Source organism: Chlorocebus sabaeus, chromosome 13 (assembly GCF_047675955.1).
Source record: "Chlorocebus sabaeus isolate Y175 chromosome 13, mChlSab1.0.hap1, whole genome shotgun sequence".
In the NCBI taxonomy this organism is placed as follows: Eukaryota; Metazoa; Chordata; class Mammalia; order Primates; family Cercopithecidae; genus Chlorocebus; species Chlorocebus sabaeus.
This window is the reverse complement of record NC_132916.1, coordinates 40,154,085-40,172,626: the sequence shown is the minus strand read 5'-3', so window position 1 is coordinate 40,172,626 and position 18,542 is coordinate 40,154,085. Positions and strand designations below refer to the sequence as shown.

Sequence of the window (18,542 nt, the reverse complement as noted above, 5' to 3'; positions counted from 1 at the left end):
AAAAGAGAAGAGGAATTGAATACTGAGATTTTCCCTCATTATGGGGAAGGCTTTTTGAGAGTTTTAGGAGAGTTTTGAGAGAGAAGGGAAAGATTTCACTCAGAAAGCTTTGGAACATATAAGATCCTACTGAGAAAATAATAAGTTATTCCCTTTTTTCTTTGATCAAGAAATAGGAAATTAATGGTTAAAGGTTTCTATTGTTTCTACTGTCACTCATATGGCTAGACTTAGATTCCAGCCCTGAAAACAACTAACAGTGTACTTCAGACCTCTAGACTTTGTTTTTCTCATCAGTAAAATAACAAAAATTAAATCATCTTTAAAATTTCTGATAATTCACATATCATATTCTTTTCTCTCCATTTCTTTTCATTAATAGAATAAGAGAAGTTGTGAAGAATGTCTAGTCTACTACAGTATTGTCTTTGCTGAGGAATCTCTCATAATTCGAAGCCTCAAACCTCCCATAAACAAAAATCCCGGAGAGTCAGCCTATTTTATTGTTGGGCAGTTCAGTTAATTAGAAATTCTTTCTTATGTTTAGTAAGTGTGCCGTGTCATTTGATTATCTTTTCATTTGTGCATGTATTTCCATATATCTCTAAAAGGTTTTAAGTCAGCATATAATGCTGAAACATAATATAAAATATAGCTAAACATAAAAAGGACAAAATCAATGAAAAAGAACAGAGAAATAGATTCTGCTGAGCCTCTAATAGAAGATAATTATCACAGTTTAGAAATCAGTTTAGCCAGGGGTTCTCTGGCAGATAAGGCAAAAAGGGAAATCCATCGTGCTTCTCACTGGCTTATATATATGAGGAGACACATTATAATTTTAAGCATTAAGTTCAAAGAGAAATGAGTTCATGAGGTCTTTATGTAAAGACTATCAAGTATCATACCAGACAGTGTCTTCAGCAAAATGTGCAGACATTATCTTTAGGTTGTTAAATCTCATACTGCTTTTCTAAAAAAAGCTGAAAGCATTATGTGTGTGTTTTTATTTTAAAGGCAGTATAACATTATTACAGTTGGCTTGGAAAGCAGAGGGAAGAAAACATCCACAAATCTGCCAATCTAACACAATTATTTTCATGTTGGCAAATTTAATCATCTTTACTCATATGCAATTATGGTTTCCACAAGGAACCTCAGCTGGATTCCTTTAGCAGTAAAGGGCTCCAGGACATGTGAGCTGCCAGATGTAGCCTCATGTTTCCATATGATATTCTCTTAATTTTGTATCCCACCATTTCACTTAATACATTTTACATATTTTTCTTGCCGCTAGATAATTTTTACAATTGTGTAATTTTAAAAACCAACTCTCAATTTTCAGATTTACTACATTTTAACAGTCATTTAATCCAAGAAAAATACTGCAGTGAACATTCTTGTGCAAATTGCTTTTCCTCTTCTGGGTGGTGAACTGCGTTGTTGGAGTTTCCCATACAAATACCTTTATTGAATTCCCTGTTGGTAACTGGTCCATATTAATGGACATTATAAGAGTCAGTTCTTTGCAATGTACTGGTGTATTTACTTTTTTTTTTTTTTTTTTTTTTTTTTGAGACACAGTCTCGCTCAGTTGCCCAGGCTGGAGTCCAGTGGCGCCATCTCGGCTCACTGCAAGCTCCGCCTCCTGGGTTTACGCCATTCTCTTGCCTCAGCCTCCGGAGTAGCTGGGACTACAGGCGCCCGCCACCTCGCCTGGCTAATTTTTTTGTATTTTTAGTAGAGACGGGGTTTTACCGTGTTAGCCAGGATGGTCTTGATCTCCTGACCTCGTGATCCGCCCGCCTCAGCCTCCCAAAGTGCTGGGATTACAGGCGTGAGCCACCGTGCCTGGCTCTTGGTGTATTTACTATTAAGAATGTTAATAATGATATTGCTCATTGTATTTTCTGTGTTTTCGTTATGAGGACATATGTGATAAATTTCTCTTTCATTTTAATATCAGAAATACAGTCATGCATGACTTAACAACCAGGATCTGTTCTGAGAAATGTGTCATTAGGTGAGTCCATTGTTGTGTGAACATCACCAAGTGTACTTACACAAACCTAGATGCTATAGCCTACTACACACTTAGGCTCTGTGGTACGGCCTATTGCTCCTAGGCTACAAATCTGTACAGCATGTCACTATACTGAATACTGTAGGCAACTATAACACAATAGTATTTACGTATTTATATCTAAACATATAAAAGACACAGTAACAACATGGTTTAAAATCACTAGAAATGTTACACCTGTATAGGCCACTTGCCATGAATGTAACTTGCAGGACTCAAGTTGCAGGACTCTGGGTGAGTCAGTGAAGGCCTGTGATGTTACTGTGAAGGCCTGTGATGGTATTGTACTTTATGATAAATATTGTACAGTTAGACTACATTAAATTTATTTAAAAATTTTTATTTTTCAATAGTAAATGAACTTTAGCTTACTATAACTTTTTACAGTATACATTATTTAATTTAAAAAAATATTTTGACTATTTTGTAATAACACTTAGCTTAAAACATAGACACATTTTATAGCTCTACAAAAATATTCTCCTTTGTTGTGTCTTTATAAGATTTTTTCTATTTTAAAGTTATTCCATTTTTTATTTTTTAAACTTTTTTGTCAAAAACAAAGGCACACACATACATGACCCTTGGACTAGACAGGGTCAGGATCATCAATATCACTGTCTCCCACGTCCACACCTTGTTCTACTGGAGGTCTTTAGGGGCAGTAACACCCATGGAGCTGTCATCTCCTATGATAACAATGCTTTCTTCTTGAATGCTCCTGAAGAACTTGCCTGAGGCTGTTTTACAGTTAAATTGTTTTATAAGTAGAAAGAGTATACTCTTTGTTTGTTTTGCATGTATTTTTTCTTTTTTTTTTTTGAGACAGAGTCTCACTCTGTTGTCCAAGCTAGAGTACAGTGGTGTGATCATGGCTCACTGCAGCCTCGACCTCCTTGGGCTCAGATGATCCTTCACTTCATCCTCCCGAGTAGCTGGGACTACAGGCATGTGCCACCACACCCAGCTAATTTTGTTCATTTTTTGTAAAGATAAGATCTCACTGTGTTGCCCAGGCTGATAGAGCACACTTTCAAATAATAACAACAAGTATAGCATAGTAAATACATAAACCAGTAACATAGTCATTAATTGTCATGACCATATATTATGTACTGTAAACAATTGTATGTGCTATACTTTTATATGGCAGGCAGCAAAGTAGGTTAATGTACACCAACAACACTACAAACACGTAATAATGCATTATGCTACAACTGATAGCACAAGGAGGTCACTAGGCAATAGCATTTTTCAGCTCTACTGTAATCTTATGGAACCACCATCACTTATGCAGGCTGTTGTTGACTGAAGCGTCTTTATTTGGCACATGATTGTAGTTGTGTGTATGTATGTGTTTTGATTAATAGTTGATTAATATTTTCTTCATGGAATTAGGTCTCTGAATGTCTTTACTTCTTTACTGTGAGCGCTAGAAAGGCACAGTGCCAAATCTGACCCACATCACTTGAACATGGATTGACATCTGAAGATATCTGTGTAAAGCATACTAGCCAAGTTCCTGGAATCATCATCTGTTTCTTTACCTTTTGTCTTATTTCCTTCATCTACTTATTTTAAATTTTATTGTATTTTGAGGCATTTTATAGTTTATGCAATCCTTCAAACATGTTTAGAACAAGGTAGGGATATAACTAAATAAATGCATATAAATAGTTAGATTATTTCCTTAGAGTAAGTTTTGAAAAGTAGATACACTGGGTCTCATGTCTCATTATATCTTTACCCAGTGAAAGATTTTCTGTAGGAAACTGAGATAATATAATCCAAGTGTGTTAATTCCTGGTGATTTATTGCATATATAATACCAAGTGAGGAGTTAGAGTCTCAAGAGGAATAAAGAGTCAAGTTATTTCTTTGAGCATTTCACTGCAATATCAGATGCTGAAAATGCTGTTTTCAAGGGAAATTATACTTTTCATGGGAAATTGTAATTTTCAATTAAATTAGCTGACAAAATATTGAATGTTACAATTATATATTGTTAAAGAGGTACTCATCTGCTTTACGTACCGAATATATAAACAATAAAATTGACATTGTGTACTGAACACTTAATAGCCAGCTTTGATAAGGAGTTGGTTTATTTCTGTAAGGGGTTGGACTGTTGGGGTCTTTAGAATAAAACTAATTTTTTTAAAAAAATGTGATCAGTATTTGAACAAATATATGGTTCAGGCTCACAATTTCTATGCTATGCCATATGGAAGAGGTAGTGAATTTTTGCCTACAAAAGTTGTTGATTGTTGCCTCTAACTGTAAAGTAACCTCAGCTGGGCTTCTTGACCAATAACAACCCTGACAGACCCTAGGCCCTGGGAGCTATCAGATGTATCCTCAAAAAGCTTTTTTGGTAAACTTTCTTGAGTCAACTAATATAGACACTTTCTTAATGGATCATCATCTAATTCAATCCACAGTTTAACAGCAAAACTTACTGACCAATGTCCGCAGCACACAGAATTTTCGTGGTTGGGAGCTAAGTGCCCTTTGAGACCCACAGGTTGAGTTGTATGGACAAAATGAATCAGCTGTGTTTGTTCTCTTTAGTCTTAGCGGATGTTTTTCCCCAGGGAAGGAGAGAACAACTCTTCTACATGATGCCACTTTAATAATTTAGACCGATGTACTTTCTTCTCTCAAAATAACTCGTGCTGGAATCCTACTCTATTTGCTGTAGAAGAGAATTCAGTGTAAAATGAGCATGTGTCTTGAATTGTGTTTTAATGGGAGATACAACATAACAAATCAATTAATGTTATTCACTTATTGGTGTAGAGCTATCTTAACATGATTTCTGAGGCAGTGGTATAGGAAGAATCATCATGGTTGTCTTCATAATGGTTTTGAAAAGTATAAAAAAATCTAAAAACAAACCAAATAAACAGGAGTTTACAAGTGCCAGGAGTTTTTCCACACAGAATTAATAGCAATTTCTTAGCTTAATATGCTTGGTGGCCATTATGTTAAGTTGCCATTACTCTGTAAGGAGTAGAAAATGTTACTGTGGAACTGCCTCTCTTTTGTTGACAGTGCTATTTGACAATACTGATATTGTGATACAGTATTCACATATTGTACATTAGAAATATCTATCATCCTTTGTGAACAATGACACTCAAACTATCCCTGTGGGAGTATATAGATAAGATCATTATTCTCATTTTCTAGATAAGGAAACTGAAATGAAATTCCATGCCTAAGGTCAAAGAACAAATCACTGGCAGAATAAGATTAGGGGAGTGAGTTCTTGATTTTCATTCCATTGCTCAATCAATGAAGTCATATTGTTTTACTCAGTATGGGAAGAGATTATTATCAGTCAGTAGGAATAAGGCTATGCCCAGATGATGCCAGAAGACCAGCTGAGAAACAAAAATCTGCACAATCAACCATTTGTTTTTCTGTAAAACACCAAACTAATTGTTATACCAACATTTTTCACTGAGCTGACTCGACGTCTTTGTGTCTTGCAGACACAGCCTCTGACTTTATGTTTGTGTTATATTCCAAAGTCAGTTTCTGGAACTTCTGTCTTTTAAAAATCTAATTTTGGAATATCCTGAATTTCATAATTGCTTAATATGTTCTGAATAATATGTTACACGTGTGATAGAATTGGGGCAGAGTTCTTTGAAAGTGCTTTATGATAAAATCTCACAGCATTCCTTATATAGTGACAGAGAAACCCTTTTCTGCCTCAAAAGCTCCAAGGTGAGAATTACTTAAGTTTTATGAAAGGATTGCAAAATAAGACCTTACCATGTTAGAAGAAAGCTGGGCTTCTATATCTGTCACCAACTATATATTACATAAATGCATTTACGTTTGGCAAATAGGGCGGAAATCGTCAGACACCATCTAGATCTCTCCTGAATCAGTTACTCGGGATGTGAGGGTTGCCAAATAATCAGGTGACTTATGGTATAGTCCATATAGAAGTTAACATGCAGAATAGCTGAGTTCTTTCAACATGCAACCAACATTTATTGTACTCCTCATACATACTTACCTACATCTCCGCAATCTATCCTAATTCTTCGAAATTTTCTGCTAGATTAATTAGTTGACAGGTGAAACATTTCTCCCTAGGTCAAACAGCATGTAAACTCAAGATCTTTGATCTTTTAACTCAGTTCGATCACAATGCCAGCAACTTTATTGATGGATGGTTTCAGTTTATTTTAGTTAATCTTACATATTTTTTTGCAGCTGAAATACTAAAATACTTAACAAGTATGAACTCATAGTATTTCACAAAAAGAATGGCACAAGAATTCACTTATAGTCTGTAGGAATTGGAATAGCCTTGGTTCAATAATAAAGATCACAAGCCAGAAAAGGAATGGAAAATTCATTTCTCTCTAGTTCTGAGACACCTGAATTCAACCATCATTAAGAACGACAATTTGCAAGCGTATGAACTTACCACTAACAAATGAAAATACTTTTAAAAAATAGTTTGCATTCTCTATTTGATTATTTATGAATATATGCAATATTAAAAGTGCCTTCATCCTGACTACAATATATTGAATTTCCCTGATGTAGCTTTTGTGGTCTTATTTTTAAATAATACATATCTTCCAGTTTTGTTCAGATTGAAAACTTGAAGGAAACACATATAAATGCTCATGATGCCAGTAAGAGATGAAAAAAATATTTCTGCATTATATTTTAAAAATCAAGAAATTAGATATTGACTTGAACGACTATTCTCTAGTAGTGTTTATATCCTGAGGTTGTTTTTTGTTTTTGTTTTTGTTTTTGCCATTTTAAACCATTTTAAAATAAGATTCCAGGGAAGTCTTGTAAGTCCCAAAAGTATTGCGATAATTACCTATTTAATATTGCAGCAGACATCTCAGAAATTTATATTTCACTTAAAATCCAAGAGTTAGTGATATCATTCATTCATTTAGTTGATGTTTATGTTAGTTATTACCCTATGCCAAACTCTATTTATTGGATGAAGACAGCAGAGCCCCTGCCCTCACAGAGATAATTCTACTGTGATAAATACCATCCCAATCAAACAGGTTTATGTGATAGAAAGGAGGAGCTCAGGTGGATAGAGAAGGCTGACTCTGAGGATTTAAATTGAAAGGAAGGGGCCAGCTTCTAGAAGATTCACAGGAAAAGCATTCAAATGGGGTTCAAAAGCTCCAAGGTAAGAATTACTAAGGTTTTATGAAAGGACTACACAAACAGATCAGAATTTAGGGAGAGAAAGCAATGGTCATCAGAAATCTTTGAATGCTAAGGTGGGAACATTTGGAAATTTGGAGATTTTTTAAAAAGCCTACTCTTTTATTTTAATAATAAAGAAATCAATGCCCATGAGACTGGCATGTTTTTGGTTATATACTAATTAAATTGTAACCTGGGTCTGCCATTTCCCAGTCTGTTGCTTTTTCCGTTAAACAAAATACCTCTCTTTGTGCTTGAAAACTCTAGGTGCTATTGCCAAGCATTGAGTTTTACAGTTGAGAATTTAAACCTGCATCATAAAGATCTGGCAAACATTTATTTAGGCTTTCTTTATATAATCAGTAGCAATTTCCAAAGCCATATTTATCACTGTAATTTGCATCCCTTATTCAGAAAATCACAAAGCGCACTTTAACCCCTCTGCCATCTATTGACTTTAGTCTCTAGCTTGGAGATGATTAGATCTTTTGTGGTGCACTACAGATTTGTAAGTTTGTGTTTAATTTCCCTGTAGTCCATTTCCATTTGGAACTAGTAGATGGTTCATCTTGTTTATAAAAGGGGAATTCTTTTTATTGCTTCCCATCATTTCCAATTACAGACCTGTTGGCTTGCTAGACATCTCAGCTTTAATTTATGGACTTCTCTTTTTGATAGAGAAGTTGTCAAGGCTTGAACATTTAGGCCAAGAAATTATATAAATAGCAAGTATATTTTATATTTAGATATCCTTCTACTTCTTATATTTTTATAACTTTTTGGAGAAATGAATTGTGACTAACATGATACTGTTTACAGCTGTCTTTGACTTTTTGTTGACTTTTTTTTTCTTCTGAGACTGAGTCTCACTCTGTTGCCCAGGCTGAAGTGCAGTGGCACAATCTTGGCTCACTGCAACCTCTGCCTCCCAGGTTCAAGCAATTCTCCTGCCTCAGCCTCCTGAATAGCTGGGATTACAGGCACATGCCACCACACCCGGCTAATTTTTTGTATTTTTAGTAGAGACGGGGTTTCGCCATGTTGGCCAGGCTGGTCTTGAACTCCTGTCATCAAGTGATCTGCCTGCCTCAGCCTCCCAAAGCGCTGGGATTACAGGCATGAGCCACCATGCCCGGCCCTTTGTTGGCTTTTTGTTTTTTTAATTTTAAAAAATTATACTTTAAGTCCTGGGGTACATGTGCAGAATATGCAGGTTTGTTACATAAGTATACACGTGCCATGGTGTTTTGCTGCACCCATCAACCCATCATCTACATTCAGTATTTTTCCTAATGCCATCCCACCCTTAATCCCCCATCCCTCAACAGGCCCCAGTGTATGATGTTCCCCTCCCTGTGTCCATGTGTTCTCATTGTTCAACTCCCGTTTATGAGTGAGAACATGCAGTGTTTGGTTTTCTGTTCTTGTGTCAGTTTGCTGAGAATGATGGTTTCCAGCTTCAGGAATATATTATGAGCTAAGGTCTATATCCTAATAGAAGTCCTCTATTTGATGATTATTATATAGGGCAATTGACGCTGGCCTAAGAGTCATAGCCAGTAGGAATGGTAGCTTCTTGACAAATCAGAGTACACGGATGTGTTCCAGAAACACAAAAAAGTTTAAGAAAATGATATTGCTCTTGAAGGAACTAAACGGACTCTTGCCTTTTGTATTTTAATGTAAAGGAAAATATTAAAATGAATGAATGACATCACTGCTGAAAGTAAAACATTTTCCTGAATACAGATGACATATTATTGTCATGAACTGGAGGTGTGTCTTATTAGACATTTAGATCTGCTATGTGAAATTTCCTGGTTATAGAGCATCTTAGAGTCACAAAGCCCCAAGTTGAATCCTGGCAGTGCCGTCTACTCACTTTTATGAGAAATAAAATGGACCTAATAACTACCTTATATAACTGTTACAAGATTACAACAAAATAATGTAAAATAATGCTTAGCATGGTGTTTGGGTCAATACATGTGAATATAACACTGTTAAAATTGAGTTTTTGATTGAGGTTGTGAAGACACAATAGAAGTAAAATTTCTAAGTCAGATCTCCATACTCACAGTTGACAAGGGAATCAGTCAAAGATAGGTATGGCTGCTCTTGGATCTCTCAGCTTGTTAATAATTTAGAAAGGATACATGGAGTGGAATGGAGGAAGAATTTTCTGATGGCATTTTGCTTTTGAAGAAAGCTGTTGGCACACTATGGGACCCCCTTTATTCCTGGGCTAATGAATGAGACCCCAAACCTAATGAGAGGGCGCTTCAGGAAGACCACTCTGAGGGCTAACTCTCCATCCTCTGCAGTTAGAAGGATAGAACACAGCTGCCTGACTCAGGTTGAGAAGGCTAAAGCATCCTGTGGAAGTAGGATAAAGGTGACTTAGGGCACTAGCCTCTGTCTCCTCCTGGTAATTGTCAAGGCAAGGGATGTGTAAACATTATCTTAGGACCATAAGTGGGTCTCCTAATGAGCAAAAGTGCCACAGCACTGTAGATGGACGGTCTGGAGGAGTTCTGGGTTTTGCCCAAGAAAGCTTCTGCTGGAGGATAAGAGGAGACCTGTATGGAAGAATGTAGTGGGAGAACTGCCCAGGAAACAGAAGCTGAGAGGTGACTGGGTGCAGGCATCCTAGAAATGTCTGTGTCTTAGCAACTGCAGTGAGGGTTCCTTTAGAGATGGGGAAGCCCCAAAGGGCCTGCATGAGTGTCCCAGAGAGGAGTCAGCTTGAGTTTCTGCCAGCAGGCTCAGAGTGGGAAGTCGACTGAGTGTGGCCTTCTCATCTTGACTCCCTCTTCTCTTTGCTCTTAGCCTGAATGCTCAGAACCCAGCTGGGAAGGAAAAGTGGGGAAGCAGCTATAGTAGAGAAACAGAGAGGAAGCCGCCCATACCATGTTTCCACTGCTGCCTTTTGGCCTGAAACGGGCCTGAGCTGGGGAAGGAGAGAAGATTTGACACCTGATCACGTAGCAGTAGAGTATTTTGGTTATCATCTGGGACTGGGCATCTAGGCTTGAATTGAGACTGTGTTTGTGATTTTAAGTGGAAATAAGACTGTCTAATACCTAAAAGTGGGCAGAAAAACTTTGCTGGAGCTTTCATCTAGGGACAGGGGAGTGTTATTCTCACAGACTACAAATTAAAGACCACTGGGAAGAACATGAAAAGTGTATGCTTTAATTATTCGTTGCACTTGTCTGCTGTATTGGTTGCATTACTGTGGTTGATGCTGTGTTAGGAAGGCCAGGCGCGGTGGCTCACGCCTGTAATCCCAGCACTTTGGGAGGCCGAGGCGGGTGGATCACGAAGTCAGGAAATCGAGACCATCCTGGCTAACACGGTGAAACCCTGTCTCTACTAAAAATACAAAAAATTACCCAGGTGTGTGGCGGGCGTCTGTAGTCCCAGCTACTCAGGAGGCTGAGGCAGGAGAATGGCGTGAACGCAGGAGGCGGAGCTTGCAGTGAGCCCAGATTGTGCCAGTGCACTCCAGCCTGGGCGGCAGAGCGAGACTCTGTCTCAAAAAAAAAAAAAAAAAAAGAAAGGTTACCTTCATATTCAGTGTTGTACACCTAAAGTCTTGATTTTTGTTTGATATTTCTCTGCATGTTTCTGGCTTATAGCAAATACTCCTATACTGCAAGTCAACTCAGTTATTTAGGAGGGCATTTTGTAGCCAGGTGTCTCACAGTCCTTACTAGAAAACTTATTTGCTTAAAGTTAATATTCTGTGTGTATGTTACTGAATATTTTTATATCCAAGGTGAAAATTAGGTAACATTTACTTTGATTACCTTCTATAATTAAATAATGCAGCATGAACCATAATATAGCAGTTTGGAGACTTGATGTCCCATTTGCTCATAAACAGAAGTAAAACACCGATATTTTAAAAGTATTATTTTAAATTGAAGTGTGATACACATAATAAAAATGCACAATTGATAAGAGTTTAGTTTGGTGAGTACAAAGTGAATACACCCAGGTAACCAGCACCAAGTTAAGAAACAGAATAAGATTAACATCCCAGTCACTGACCCCTCATATCAATAGTGTTGCTTATTTTTGTTATTTATTTATTTATTTATTTATTTTAGAGACAGTCTTGTTCTGTTGACCAGGCTGGACTGGAGTATAGTGGCGCAATCATTCCTAACCCACTGCAGCCTTGACCTTCTGGGCTGAAATGATCCTTCTGCCTCAGCCTCCCAAGTAGCTGTGACTACAGGCGTGTGCCACCAATAGTGGTTAATTTAAAAACAATTATTTTTATTATTATTTTTTGTTGAGACAGGGTCTGCCACCATTGCCTAGAGTGACCTTGCACTCCTGGCCTCAAGCAATTCTTCCGTCTCAACCTCCCAAAATACTGTAACTAAAGGTGTGAGACACCACGGAGCCCAGCTCAGCCTTGCTTTTTATTAATGAGATTGTATATTTGAATTTGCGAGATTCATTCATATTGTTGTGTGTAGCTGCAGTTGTTGTTTATTTACAAGTCTGCATTCAACCAGATGACAATATTTTAGCTAATTCAATTGTTTATTAGTTGATAGACATTTGGATAGTTCTATTTGTTGGTTGATGGACATTTGGATTGTTTCCAGGTTTAGACCCTTACAAATTAGGCAACTAAAAACATTGTTAAACACATGTTTTGGTGAATATATTGTGCACTTTTGTTATTTATGCTTAGGAGTGGAATTACTGTATTACATGTATGACTATGTTCAACTCTAGTAGATAAGGAAAAAGTTTTCCAGAGTGGTGGTAAAAATTACTCTTCCATCAACTGTGTGTGGGAAGTCACTCCACTTCCTTGTTAATACTGTCTTTTTTCATTTTAGCTTTTCTGGTATGTGTCAGTTCCTTTTTTTGAAAAAAAAAAAAAAAATTTGTCCTAGCTATTGGCATGCCCTCAGTAAATCTCCATATGGGAAGTGGGATGTCTTCTTTCCTTTCATAAGACCATTGCACCAGCCTGACTACTCACTGAAGCATGAAGTTCTATATTTAGCAAGGAATGCAGAATAACATTCTGGTGGTAAATGCTGCCCAATATTTATCAATAACTTTGCTAAGTGAAAGCATAGGTATAAAGTGCGTTAGTCAATATTTTGAATGTAAGTGCAGAAATCCCTATTCAAAATAGTTTCACCAAAAAGGTAGTTAATTGACTCTTGTAGCTGAAAAGCCAGGCTTGACTGGCTCCTGGGATTAAGCTTCACTTTCCAAATCAAGACTGCCTCCCACTAGGCTGCTTCTCTTCTAAGGCAAGCTTGCTTCCTGCCTAGAGGCCAGGATTCTGCCAATAGCTCCAAACTCCCATCAGTAAACCAAAACCAAAATAGCAGCCACAGCAACAAAACTCTTCCTGTCTTTCTGGAACTATCAAGTCCTGGAATTGGGGTTCCTTGGCTCTTATTGCACTAATTATATCTTTTTTGGCTCCAGGTGGCTATCAGGTCCCTCTGGACCGCATGCTTTTAGAGAAGCAACAATTCTCTGAGGAAAATTGGGGGTGCTGTTAACAGAAGAAGGGTCAATAGTAGGTGGGCGACAAGAGTAACAAAATAACCACTGCAAGTCAGACTAGGTAAATATAACACAGTCTAGTTATTCCTGTAGATCCTACGGGACTCACCCTTGGATTAAGCAATACTGCTGGAACATTGCATATGTGGATTGCATCATTTTAGGCTCTGTGAATTGCTTTTATTGAACTGTGTTAGGACATTCTGTTACCAGACTGCATTGAGGTACAATATAATGAACAGTCCTGAGGAATTCCATGCATTATTGTAAGACGGTATTGAGCACACTGTTTATTTCCATTGCCACATTATAGGATTTCATGGGAGAAATTTCTCCCTGGTCTCTACACCAGGAAGAGTCAAACTGTTCCTAAAAACCTTTCATGATTTTATCTTATGGATACTGTGATTCCTCAAAATGGTAGGGTTTCCTTCTTTGCATTGCTAGAGTGACAGAGTCAATTTTATGGCTTGTTTTAATCAAGTATGCTAGGCTTTGAAGCATGGATTCTTTTAGTGCTAGCCTCACCCCTTTATTTTTATATTTCCTTCAGTATTATTTCCAGTTCTCACACTCTCTCTTTGTTCTATATTCTTTGGAAACTTTCTCAAATCTTTTCTGAGACGAAATTGAGAAATACGTATAATTTTATGTATATTTCATTTTATGCATTGAAAATGTCACCACAAAGTAAATAAATCTGCTTGGCTTTAGCAAGAAGTTTATTAACAGGAATTATTTTGGGTTCCAGTTTTAGATGGAGGAGTTGTAAAACACTACAGAATTAAAAGACTGGATGAAGGGGGCTTTTTTCTCACCCGGAGAAGAACCTTTTCAACACTGAACGAATTTGTGAGCCACTACACCAAGACGAGTGACGGCCTGTGTGTCAAGCTGGGGAAACCATGCTTAAAGGTGAAAATGCTTTCAAGCTGTGTTTGCTTATTGAAGTTAACTTTTTTCCTTCAGCTATCTGAGTATTTTTCATGGAATATCAGTTCAGGAAAAAAATTGTCATTTTATTACCTGAGGCAGGTATAGGTAAACCATGGCCCATGAGCTCACACTGACGTATGCTTGTTTTTGTAAATAAGTTTTATTTGCTCAGATGCTCATTCATATATGAGTTTTCTTTGGATTCTTTTGTGCCATAACAGCAGAGTTTAGAAGCTGCCACAGAGACCATAGGGCAGGTGGTAAACTAGAATATGAGTTCTTGGAGGGCAGGGGTCTTGCTTGTTTTGTTTATAGAAAAGCACCTAGTCAATGCTTAAAACAATTTTACTTACTAAATGAATGAGTAAATAAATGAATGAACAAATAAAGAAATGAAAAAATGAGTTTGAGGGCCGGGCGCGGTGGCTCAAGCCTGTAATCCCAGCACTTTGGGAGGCCGAGATGGGCGGATCACGAGGTCAGGAGATCGAGACCATCCTGGCTAACACGGTGAAACCCCATCTCTACTAAAAAAAATACAAAAATTAGCCGGGCGCGGTGGCGGGCGCCTGTAGTCCCAGCTACTCAGGAGGCTGAGGCAGGAGAATGGCGTGAACCCGGGAGGCAGAGCTTGCAGTGAGCTGAGATCCGGCCACTGCACTCCAGCCTGGGGGACAGAGCGAGACTCCATCTCAAAAAAAAAAGAAAAAAAAAAAGAAAACATGAGTTTGAAAAATATAAAACATTTAATTATGCAAAATAGATGATACATATAATAAAACTATAGCCAAAGAGTTTGGGAAGGATTTGTGGGTGAGATGGAACTTCACCTGGGCCTTGAAACTGAGAGGATTTAGCTAGGTGAAGAGGTACAGAGAAGTCATTCCAGACCTGAGTGAGGATGGCATTAGGTATGGGATCAGACAGGTTGACAAGAAGGTGCCTGACTTCCCAAGATTTGGAAGATCAATTTGAAGAGTTAACAGTGCAGATTCTCCCACCATACTTTTTGTTTTTGAAGCAATAATAATACAGTTTACAATATTTTGTTTTAAAAAATGTTTTATTTAAAAGTACCTAGACTATTATTTTCAACAAAATAATATTAAATATACCCCCCCCCTTTTTTTTTTTAACAATTGCTCTTATTATTCTATGAAACAGATCCAGGTCCCAGCTCCATTTGATTTGTCATATAAAACCGTGGACCAGTGGGAGATAGACCGCAACTCCATACAGCTTCTGAAGCGATTGGGATCTGGTCAGTTCGGCGAAGTATGGGAAGGTCTGTGGAACAATACCACACCAGTAGCAGTGAAAACATTAAAACCAGGTGCGAGAACAATAAGGTTAAATGGCATATGTTGATTTTTATGAGTTCAATTTAGCACCGTAAATATCTAAGAGGTCATGGGGTGGCTAATAGTGGCAGCAAGCAGGTGTTGTGGTCATTCTCTCTAGCCCAGGTGACCCAAACCTATGGATAAGGCATTAAAATATAAAAACAAGAGCACACTTCCTGGTTCAACTGAGTCTTAAAATATCGCTGATTGAAGAGTCTGACAACTCATCTCTTCTCTGGAGTTAGGATTCAGTCTTCCAATGTCCTTCTTCCAATTTTGTTCTTAGCCTTAGTTAACAGATACTGACTTAACTGAAAATATTTAAAAAATCAGAAGGAATCTTGATACTATTCAGGAAACAACTATTTCTAAAAGTATTACTTTTCTATGGTTCAAAGGCAAAATGGTCCATCTAAAGAAACTTGTATTTGAAAATGTAGGAATTTTTTTTTCCCTTCCATCTTCCTTTTTCCTGTGATGGCAAGTAAAATTATACTGAAATCAGTATTTATTCAGCCAGGCTTTATTCCCTCTATTTAAAACAGAGACTAAGTAACTTCCCAAATACTTTCTAGTTATGTGATCTTGAGCAAAGTTTTGAACTCTATGCTTTAGTTTTGTCATTTGTGAAACAGAAGTAATAATAAGGTCACCCAAGAAGATAAATTAGGTCATTAGTGGAAATGCTTTGTATAGTACCTGGTTTATAGTAAGTGATGGATAAAAACTATTATTATAATAATGAAAAAGTCAGTAAATGGCATAGCTGGGATTTGAACCCACATCTATTACTATTGCATCACACCCCATGGAAGTGACAGTCTATAAAAGTGCAACATTGCTGTAGTAACCTCATACGTACCTTTATAACAGAGGTAAGAATAATCAACATAGGCTAGATTGTAGTTTTCTGGGAGACCTGCATTATTTACCTAGCCCAGAATTCTTAGAGGTTTGGTAATTCTTAGAGGTCTGGTGGCAGAACTTGAGCACTTGGGATTTGATTGCTGGCAGAATAGGGTAACACTATGGTTCCCAAACTGTGTGCCAAGGCTCTTGGGGGCACCACGGTGAATTCACAGGAGTGCTGTGGAATACTTAAACGTTTTGAAGTTAACATTCCTGAATATTGTACAAGCTGCTACCTTTAAGTAGTTCATGGTTTCAACTTTAAAACAACATTCGTTTTGTTGACATTGTATCTTTGTAAAGCTGGGTTTTTGATGGTTGCTATGGTCAAATGCAAAATCCACACAAAAATCAATACGGACCAGAAAATGGGGGTAGCAGTGCTCCGTCCGATTCTAAGATTGGAGAAGTTGTGCAGTGTCCCAGGAATGCATATATCACTTTAGTAAGCACTTGTAGTTAAGAATTAAATGAAAAATTGTCTTTTCCTTTCAATTTACCTGTGTTACTTTTTCAAATGGCTATTACATTGTTAGGATAAATACTTCTTAACTTGTTTGGATCTAACCCAGTAATCAAAAGAACTGTTAGTTTTTTTTTGTTTTTTTGTTTTTTGTTTTTTCACGTAGAGACATCATGAAAAAAGTTATAGAGACACTAAGGGTTCCATGAACTGAAAATGTTGGGATCCTCTGGTGTAACAAGTTAACAGTGTCAAATTTGATATAACATAAATCTGCGTTTAAACTTGGCTCTGCCCTCTGTGACTTTGGACAATTTTTTAACTTTTTGGAATCTTCTCGTCTGGAAGTGGGAAGCATAATAGTTCCTACTTTCTAAGATTTTATGAGGACAAATGGAGCCAATGTACGTAAAGTATATGCAGCAAGTTCTTAATAAATGTTAGCCTCCATGGGGCTGCTGACAGTTGTGTCCACTGAAGTGCAAACTTACTAGTGCAGGAATTCAGTTTCAGCATTTTCATCTGCCAGATGAAACAAGAGACAGACACTTTTAAGTGGCCAGGTGCTATATGAGTGCTCCAGGTGAGGACATTCTATTCTAGCACCTGAGATTTTCACAATCACTATGTGTATATGCTTTTAAACCCTAATCTTGTTAATAAATGGTGGCTAAACTTTATTGTCCAACCTAATAATTCTTTTCTAAGAAGAGGCAGCTAGCTAGTCTTCCTAACACTGTTCTCTAAGGAAGCCCTTTGGGAAGTCAAAAGACAACAAAAAAGTCAGATTTCTCATATTAAAAAAAAAAAAAAAACAATAGCTTTCTCTCTAACAGGAATAATTATTATTGATTTACAGTGTAATAGCCACAAACAGCTTTTGTGATTGGTTAAATGTCTTCACTTCACTGGGGCCATTAATCAATCTTAGCAGCTATTTATTGCTTAGCAGGCTACTATGCAATAAAGATGAGCCTGAAATGAACTCCTACAGTAGCTTTGACAGGAAAAAATTAATATTTAATGTTACATTACTAGCTAAGTTGAGATTGGGCTTCCTTTACTCTGCAGCTGTTGAGCTATAACCAGCGTGGCCATGAAGGAGTGCTGTGAAACAGTCTTCACCTGAAGAGGCTTCTGACCTACTGTGATTTCAGTTCTTGTGCATGTTCTGATTTGGGAATGAGTTTGAGTGTCCTACATTGCTTGAATCTGATGGCCACACAACATAGAAATTTCAGTAACATAAATATATATTGTATATATAATTTTCTTTTTCTTTTTTTTTCCTTTTCTTTTCTTTTTTTTCCCCAGGCTGGAGTGCAATGACATGATCTCAGCTCACTGTAACCTCCACCTCCTGGGTTCAAGTGATTCTTCTGCCTTCAAGTGATTCTCCTGCCTCAGCCTCCCGAGTAACTGGGATTATAGGCACCTGACACTACGTCTGGCTAATTTTTGTATTTTTAGTAGAGACATGGTTTCACCATGTTGGCCAGGCTAGTCTCTTAACTCCAGACCTCAAGTGATCTGCCTGCCTTGGCATCCCAAAGTTCTGGGATCACAGACATGAGCCACTGCACCCATCCTCATTTTCTGTATGGTGATCATAATTGCTGTTATCACTGGAAGCTTATATTTTTTGGGTGGTAGTGGGGGGAATCCCCACTGTGTTGATATTTGACCATAGGCCAAACTAGTTGTAACAATCAAGAACAAAGTCCTTTATTATGGTTTAGGTGTCTCTTATTCTCAGCTCCATTTTGTGACTATGATTCCAAATTTTAATCCTATTTGACTGTGTGGAGTAAACCAGTGGTAGAGATGGAATTGATGGAGCTCAGAAACATGTAACGGAAAAGAGAATCGGCCATTTTCTCCTATTCTCTCTAAGTCCTTGTCCCTTTTCTTCCTTAGCCTGTGAAATATACTTACAGCTGGTCTGTTTGTTTTTTCCAAGACTATGCATTATCAGTGATAATATAAATAATGATCAACAGTCACTGAATACATACGTGCAGGCATTGCTATTATCTTGTTAATG

At 37.4% G+C, this 18,542-nt stretch overlaps 1 protein-coding gene across 7 annotated transcripts in view; it reads left to right on the top strand.

The window, feature by feature from the left end:
* FRK (fyn related Src family tyrosine kinase) overlaps positions 1–18,542 on the top strand; it is a 165,735-nt gene that overhangs the window by 122,024 nt on the left and 25,169 nt on the right. For all 7 annotated transcript variants that reach the window (XM_073022430.1, XM_008007265.3, XM_038000992.2 and 4 more), the window contains 2 exons: positions 13,599–13,762; positions 14,948–15,116. In XM_073022430.1, the coding sequence (XP_072878531.1) occupies positions 13,599–13,762; positions 14,948–15,116 (333 nt within the window). The remainder of the gene's footprint in view (positions 1–13,598; positions 13,763–14,947; positions 15,117–18,542) is intronic.